Here is an 8,729-nt window from a genome sequence, read left to right on the forward strand (position 1 = left end):
GGAGGCCAATTGAGCAAGATCAAACACATGGTGTGCTAGCCAATTCCAATGAAACCATGGGAATTGAGGGGATTCCTTAGGTTGGCGAAGTACTAGCAGTGATTCATTGCCAATTATGGTAAGTTCAAACAATTCCTTTTTTAGAGGAGGATTTCAATTGACAGACAAGGCGATGAAGGCTTTTGAAGCATTGAAGACAACTATGTCCACAGCACTAGTTGTCAGATTTTAGCAAACGCTTTGTGGTGGAGGGCAACGCCTCAAGTGCAAATATTAGAGCTCTCTTGATGCAAGAGGGCAGGCCCATAACATATATGAGTAAAGCATTATCAAATTAGTCGTAATAATTATCCACCTACGAGCGCAAAATGCTCGAATTCTACACATCATCACCAAATGGTGCCTATTTGATTGGTCAACGATTTACTATCCTCATGGACCAACGGAGCATACCTTTCTTCATGGAGCAACATGTGCCGATCCCAGCACATCAAAGGTGGGTCACGAAGCTCCTTAGGAACGACCACGAGATGGTCTACCAAAAAGGGACTAAGAACCGAGAACCGAGCTATAGACGCCCTTTCACGCCAATCGGATTTGAGTGAACTCGCTTTCTTTTTGTCTCCAACATTTTCTTTCTTTTCCAAATCTATAGAGGGCTAGTGCAGAGGATCCAAATATGGTCCAACTCTTGGAAGAGATAGTGCAAACCCTTCTAACCACCCTGAGCTTGAGGTTCGCAATTGGTTAGTGCTTGAGCGCAAGTAGATCAAGATACCTGCGGATGTGGGGCTACGACGTCAATTGGTGGGCCACTTCCATGATACCCTCACCATAGGCCACAAAGGGTTTTATGCACATACAAATGGCTGGCCCACAGCTGTAGTTAAATAGTGATGAAGTCAGATATGAAGAAATATTTGTGTGAGTGCCAAATTTGCTAGCGAGTCGAATAAGAGACACCAATCAAAGTGCCAAATGTGCATGAGTGCTAAATTTTGTTCACAAATTTGCCACTAGAAAAAAATTGCACTTACAATGGATACAAAAAAATGGCATCATAATCTGAGGAATCAAATGAGTCAAGTATCCACCTAATATGAGAAGCTCACGGATGAACTGTTCATTTAAAAGACCCAATTGAGGCCAATGATATGCGAATACTTGAAACTCAAGTTATCATGACCTGCCAACGTTTTTTTCCTGCTTTTCTCCATTTCTCATTACAGTTGAAGTACTGAAAATTTCTCTGTATATTTTTCGTGATGGTGAACTACTAAGAATTCATGAGTAGCAATATACAAATTAAAGCTAAAATGACAAGAAGATAAAGGGGGACTAATTATTACAATCATTGTGCCAACAAGATTCTATGATCGTTCACTTCATGAAAGAAATAAAAAGCACGGAGGCGCCGCCTCAGGTAGCAGTAAGATTGATAAGCCTAACTGCAAAGAGGGAGCTGCTCATTGACTATGATCGACTCTTCAAAAATTATTTTCGCTTTCTCTCAGGACAGTTTGGTCCCTTGAATCTGCTGACACGATAACAAAGTTCAATTCAAATGAGAAGGATCACCCTCCCAAAAACATATGAACAGTCACTTTTCTCAATCTGGTCAAAGAAAATTTGGCAACATCTTAGTTAAGATCCATGTATAGAGAACAGCTAAAACAGCACCAACTGGAATTGTCACCATCCATGAAGCAACAATCTCGAGTACCGTCTCTGCTCTAACACTCTTTAGTCCTCTAGCAAAGCCCACACCCATTACTGCACCAACAAGTGTATGAGTTGCGGAAATCGGTAGTCCAAGTTTAGATGCCACGAGAACCACAGAAGCTGCGGCAAACTCTGCCGCAAATCCTCTTGTCGGAGTTAGCTCCGTTATTTTCTTTCCAATTGTTGCTATCACCCTATAACCCCACATTGTAAGCCCTGCTACAATCCCAAAACCACCCCAAGCAAGTACATCAATAGGGATAACTATCTCAGCAGCACTCATGCCACCCTGAAGAATAGATAATGCTGCAGCCAGTGGCCCTATGGCATTGGAGACATCATTCCCTCCATGAGCAAATGACATGAAACAAGCTGATAAGACTTGCATGTAACCGAAGACCCCATAAACGATCTCCAGTTGAGCTCCTTTAGGGCCAGCAATGTCAGAAAGGAATCCAATATTTTCAACTTGTGGCTTGTCAACTTCTGCTAGTTTTTCTGCTTCAGAGGACAGGAGGTGGCCAAGCTGTTTCCGTATGACTTTACTAACGATAAATGCTCCTGCTGTCCCACAGGCTAATGCTTGAAGTACTGCAATGGGGAAGATCTTACTGAGTGGAAAAGCAGTAAACGAAATGCCTGCAACTCCAACAAAAACGGCAATTGGTGCAGCAGCAGCTGCAGCCTGCCCTGGGTTTGGTGCACTATATACAAACTGAAAATGGAACAACATAAGAAATTAAGAGAAGGTTGAGATGTATATTAAGCTTCTTTTGTTCCTATCTTATAATCCAACATGATTTCTGAGGAAACCAACACTTACCCTTCGTATGCATTTATAAACAATGAATGAAACTGCTGCACCCATGAGAGGAGAGATCATCCATGATGAAGCTACTCTTGCCAATGAGCTCCAAAAAACTGCACCCATTCCTCCATATACTAGGCCAAAGCCAACCATGGCTCCTACAATACAATGTGTAGTGGAGACTGGCCAGCCATAAAAAGAAGCCACCTAAATAAGAAGCATCCAAATTTGAGATACATATGGGTAGATTTATGCACTTAAAATTGTATAAGTGATGAAAGTTTCAGGTCAGACCTACCAATTTCATCTAAACCTTCTGAATGCAGGTGCCTTGTTTCAAAATGAGGTCTCACAGTGTTTCTTGAAAAATGTCCAAGATTTTTTCTGTATTTGTCAATTACTGTATTGGAGTTCTAATGACATTTCAGTAGGTATACCTACCTTTTTCTAGGGGAGTAACAGGCTTTTGCCACAACTACTACAAGTATAATCATAATCCATGGAAATATTGCTATGGTTCTCTGAAATCCACCTACCAAGCTCTCTATCATCTGCTTTAAATCCCTCTTTTCGTTCAGTATAAGTCTATAAGAAAAAGAAGTAAGATATATATTATATTACCAATATGAGACTGCAAAACAAGACAAATTTCAATCCTGAAATCTAATCTATAACAAACTATGACAGCACTTCTTAGTATATAATCCATAAATGTTTCATAAAATGATAATATAACTGCATGGAATAAATTGTTTCCTTGTGCTCTGTCTTTGGCTGAAACAAGGGGACTGTGAAAGTTTTTAAAGCTGCCCAACTCATGAAAATTCTACTAATAAATCTAGATTTGATAAGCGAAGACTCCACAATATACATCATCCCAATACGTTGCAATGCAAAAGTCAATGTGGGAAAAGATCTGTATTTCTGCTTGGAAAGGACATCAGGATATTTTTCCTAATTCACCACTTTCACTTGTTTCATTGAACAAATTCTTTGCTGGATTATAAATATCTTGTCTCGAAATTCTTTGGCTCCTATGGGATAGAAAATCAGTACATCTGCCCATCAAGGCTGTCCTACCTTAATTTGGATAAGTTGGAATCTGTAAGAGGGAAGTTATTTCATAGTGGCTGCTAAGTCCTTCAGGAAAAACAAGTATTGGGGATCAAAATGATCTAGATTTACTATTCTTCTAGGAGAAAAAATAACTGAGATCAAAACCAGCTTAGCGTTATATTAATTTCTGCAAATGAGTACAAGAAGCCAAAACTGAGGCATACCATTTTCTTAAACTAATGGTTCTAATGAAGCAAAACTAGAGTACCAAGTAAAATATTTATCACTTAAACATAGCAAAAGGTATGCTTGTAAGAAGCTTGTCGATGTAATATTACTCAGGTATGTTATGCTTCATCTTATTAGAAAACTATTGAGATTATTGTTTATACAATCTTTGAAATCAAAAGACAGTTCATTTGAAGCGTTATTCTGAAAGAACAAAGTAGGCTATAATATAGGTCTAACTCTTGAACATTTACATGGTCAAATGACACAAAAAATCGGTATACATGCTTTCATAAAACAGAAAATCTACCACATGTACGTTAAGTTACAAAAATCAGGTAAGGATAACAGGACAGACCATGTACTACATAAATCATTACTTCAATTCAACAAAGTTTTATCTTTTTCCGAAAATCTATTATGAGACAACATATAATTTTTTTAACATGCCTATACTTTGATTCAAGAAGAAAAGTATCAGGAAACACCTACTTAAAGCTTTTTTTCTTTCAACACTACGAGTTACTAATAAAGTTACATACGTTGAAGTTCTTTCTTAAACACTAGTGATTGAATGACAAGCTAGTATAGAAGATGGAGACCATTGCTCTGGTTTATTATCTATGTAGCTAACTTATACTAAGATAACAAACATTACAAGCATATACAATCATATTCCTAGATGCCAGGTTGCTCCCTGACAAATGTAAATTACATAATTATAGAAGAAACACTATTTGGTTAGCAAACCAGCAGACTAGAATGTCAATGGTGAAACAAAAATTGCAAGAAATAATATGGAGCATAGGAGAGGATATAAACCTGCAGCCAGGTGCCAGCCGCCGCGAGAGAGGAGAGCAATCCGGCAAAGAGCAAGGAGTCCTTCCCCTGAAACACAGATGCGACAAGGATCCCCTTCTGCATGGTGTTGGTCACATGTGTCCCCATGAGGAACGCTCCCGAGAACTCGAGCACAGCCGCAGTCATCACCGCCTGTCTCAGCGTCAGCGCCCCCGACCCAACCGACGTCCCCATGGCATTGGCGACGTCGTTAGCCCCGATGTTCCACGCCATGTAAAACCCCGAAAGGATCGTCAAATAGGACAGAATCTTCATCTTTAGCCCTGCTGCTTGTCCTAATGACCTCATTGTAAAAGGCAGAGTTAACGCAGCAAAGGCGATGAGGACACAGATCGCAGAAGCAGTCCGCGACGAGATGTGGAAAGCCTTGGCCATCTCGGAAGGCTCGAACTCTCCTGATTGGGGTTCCTCGTCGGCTTTCGCATTGCCTTGGGCATTGGGCTCGCCATCCGCACTAGCAAAAGAGGAGATAGTAGCGGAAGGGAGGCGAAGGCGGGAAAGAAGTGGCTTCGGAGGGTGTAGCTTTCTCAGAAGAAGAGAATTCCCAGCAGAGGAGTTCTCATACAAAGAGAAAGAGCAATTGGGTAACCGAGTGATGGGGTTAGGAAGTAGGAGAGCGGCTGTTACGGCGCCTCCTATTCGTCCGTTGTATCTGGCAAGGGAGAAGTAGGGAGACGTAGTAGTCATGTCAGGGTAAATGGATACGGTGGAGAGGAATGGAGGGAAGACTCGGAGAGGTTATCGTGGAGGTGAGAAGAGGAGGAAAGATATGACCATGGGAGCTTGAGAGATGTTATGGGCATCTCGAAAGAAAGAGATGGATGGAGGAGAAATTTTGGTTTGGTGGTAGGAGAGTCGATCGCAGCTACGGCTGAGAACGAGTGGCGGAAGTGGATCCAAGTAAGATTCCCTCCTAATCCAAAACTTCTGAATAAGGTCATAATTTGTCTAGTGGCCATATTCTCTCTTTTTTTATTCTAATAACAAGTAAGCAATTTTTAAAATCAGCCTTCATAGTTTTAGTTTCGTAACAATAGTTTTTGACCAAATTAGACCTGATTTTAAATTTATTCACCCAAATAGCTTACACCTCAAACTTAATATCAAAAGGTGTATATTTGCCCTAAATAAAACATTAAATTGTTAAGCATTTTACCCGATCAAAAGTAAAATACTAATCAGATCAGTGTGATTTCAAGTAAAATGCTAATATGACTGGCATATTTTTAAAAGATAAAAAACGTTGAACAATTCAAAGATTTACTAGAAAAAGATGATAGACATAAAATGCTAAAAAGTTAAGCATTTTATTATTAAAATATTAAATGAGAAACATATAAGTAAAAATATAAAGAAAAAAAAAATCTGTAACATTAGTTATAAAATATGTTGTTGTGAAAATATGAAAGAGTTCTATAAGTTAGAATAAATAATTATTTACCAAAGCTAACTATGCTCAGAATTGCAAAAACAGACAATTGCTCCTTCAGATTTTACTTTAAGTTTTATTTTTTTTAATTCTTTTCTAATAAAACCCTCAACACTGTAGTATTTTCTAAACATAAAATACTAAAAAGCTGAGCGATTTATAAAATAAATTTTTTGGCATTTTCATCTAAATATAAAATGCTTAACTTATCAGCATTTTACCTAGGGCTATAGTGCCACATACCAATTTTAGTATTACGTCTGAGGAGTAATCTATTTAGATAAATAAAATATAGAAAAATTTGTATATAACACACTACCTTTTAACAAAATTATGATTTACATCCAACATTTTCACTATTTGTAAATCAAGCACTATAATTTAGCAAATATGTGTAGAAAATATCCTACTGTTAGGTTTGTTAGTTAAAATTAACCAACCATCTAGGTTAAGTTAACTATACAAATTAAATTATAAAAATACCATCAACTAAGTTATACTAAGGGGTATTTTAGTTATTTTAAAATAAGGGCATTTTAGTTATTTTAGCAATAAAATATCACTACTTAATGGAATATTCTCATAATGTTAATTTAAATCTAATCTAGGGTATTTTATATACATATTCTGTTATGAACCAGATTTGGAACTGTCCATCCGTAAGATGATCCTGAGATTTGGAATGAAGTAAATCAGAGATCTGGATTGAAAGTTATGGTTAGAATAGTAGAGTAAGGTCAAATAGGGTATGGTAATTAACCAACGTTGCGGTAGTTGTCAGAGGGTGGCGAACGACTAAGGGTGGTGGTGGACGATCGTAAGGTAGGGTGGCTACTGGTGGAGGGTGATGACCAGAGTTTGGAAGGTCGAATGCTTCTATAGCTATAATCTACTCCTAAAAAGATATGGCGATCTAATGGCTATGATAAAAGATAAAGACGATAAGAAATATTTGGCTAAACTCAGATGTATTTATAATTATTATCAACACAAGTCCACTCCTATTTATAGGAGTAAAATTCTTTAGCAGATCGGATCCATATGTGAATTATCCGATTTATTTGAAATTCAAATAATAAGATAAAGCTAACTAATTTGAATCAACCTGATTTGACTCAACTTAACCCATGTGATCGAATCGTAATAATCTACCACGCTTCTAATACATTGTCCTCAATGTGACTAGTCTTTCACATCTTTGTACTCATGCAACTTGTCGTGCCAATCAATGGATTCGGGTTTGTCTTCCTCGAGTCTACCTAGGAACATGACGTGGGTTGGTTGGCGTTTGCATTTATGACCGGGGGTAAATTAGTCATCACAGTAAAAACACAAGTCTTTTCTTCGGCACTGTTCCAAGTTGCTGGGTACAAAGCAGCACGAGATTATCTATCGATTAGGTTGAGCTACCAGTGCAGGCCAAATTGGACCTGATTTTAAATTTATTCACCTAAATAGCTTACACCTCAAACTTAATATCAAAAGGTGTATATTTGCCCTAAATAAAACATTAGATTGTTAAGCATTTTACCCGATCAAAAGTAAAATGCTAATTAGATCGGTGTGATTTCAAGTAAAATGCTAATATGACCGACATATTTTTAAAAGAAAAAAAATGTTGAACAATTCAAAGATTTACTAGAAAAAGATGATAGACATAAAATACTAAAAAGTTAAGCATTTTATTATTAAAATACTAAATGAGAAACGTATAAGTAAAAATATAAAGAAAAAAAATCTATAACATCATAACTTTGTACTTAATTATCTATTAGTTATAAAATATGTTGTTATGAAAATATGAAAGAGTTCTATAAGTTGAAATAAATAATTATTTACTAAAGCTAACTACGCTCAGAATTGCAGAAAAAGACCATTGCTCCATCAGATTTTACTTTGAGTTTTTTTTTTTAGTTCTTTTCTAATAAAACCCTCAACACTGCAGTATTTTGTAGAAATTTTTATCATGTATGTTGTTAGAGGTAATATGAAACTAACCATTCAGATATTGCGTGTTAAGGATTGGGATAATTTAGGTAATTAGAAGATTTGTATAAATTTTATTTAATGTTATAATATGATTAATATTGATAGGTTGGATCTGATGAGTTGTATATTATTTTGAAGAATGGATTATAAATTAAAACTATGATTTAGTAGTCTTATATGAATAGACGTGATCTCTCGTATTGATTTATTTAGTAAATATCATAATGATTTAAATATATGAGCAGGGTACATTTAGATTGGAGAGTTTGTACTAATATCTAATATCAAAACAATTTTCTAAATCTATAATGATAGCTAGGTGGTTGTAAGTGTAAATTTGGGTCAATGAAAAATGAGGTTAGAAAGAAATAGGAATTTAATATTTTGAGTATTCTATGATATAGTATATATCTACCATTCTACCCAGTATTAGTGATACTAGTGTGGGATGGTCCATTAAGCATGTAGTGTATTGAAGTATACATCTAATAGATTTTGGAGATAATCTATTTAAACAAGTTGTATTGTATTATCATATGTAATTATAGCATTACATTGTTATATGATTATAGTTAACCTCTGAAGTGATATATTTTGATAAGTTTAGATATTTTAGAATAGAACATGATACAGTTA

General features: G+C 36.4%; 1 protein-coding gene across 1 annotated transcript; it reads right to left on the reverse strand.

The window, feature by feature from the left end:
• Nucleotides 1–1,274: 1,274 nt before the first annotated feature.
• On the reverse strand, nucleotides 1,275–5,544 carry LOC140762753 (inorganic phosphate transporter 2-1, chloroplastic). The gene is made up of 3 exons (XM_073100693.1): nucleotides 4,637–5,544; nucleotides 2,546–2,737; nucleotides 1,275–2,437 (listed from the first exon to the last, which is right to left on the reverse strand). The coding sequence occupies exons 1-3, from the start codon at nucleotides 5,360–5,362 to the stop codon at nucleotides 1,619–1,621; spliced, it is 1,737 nt and encodes a 578-aa protein (XP_072956794.1). The 5' UTR covers nucleotides 5,363–5,544; the 3' UTR covers nucleotides 1,275–1,618.
• Between the last annotated feature and the right edge of the window lie 3,185 nt (nucleotides 5,545–8,729).

This window comes from Typha angustifolia, chromosome 1, assembly GCF_048772165.1.
Source record: "Typha angustifolia cultivar Huaian chromosome 1, ASM4877216v1, whole genome shotgun sequence".
In the NCBI taxonomy this organism is placed as follows: Eukaryota; Viridiplantae; Streptophyta; class Magnoliopsida; order Poales; family Typhaceae; genus Typha; species Typha angustifolia.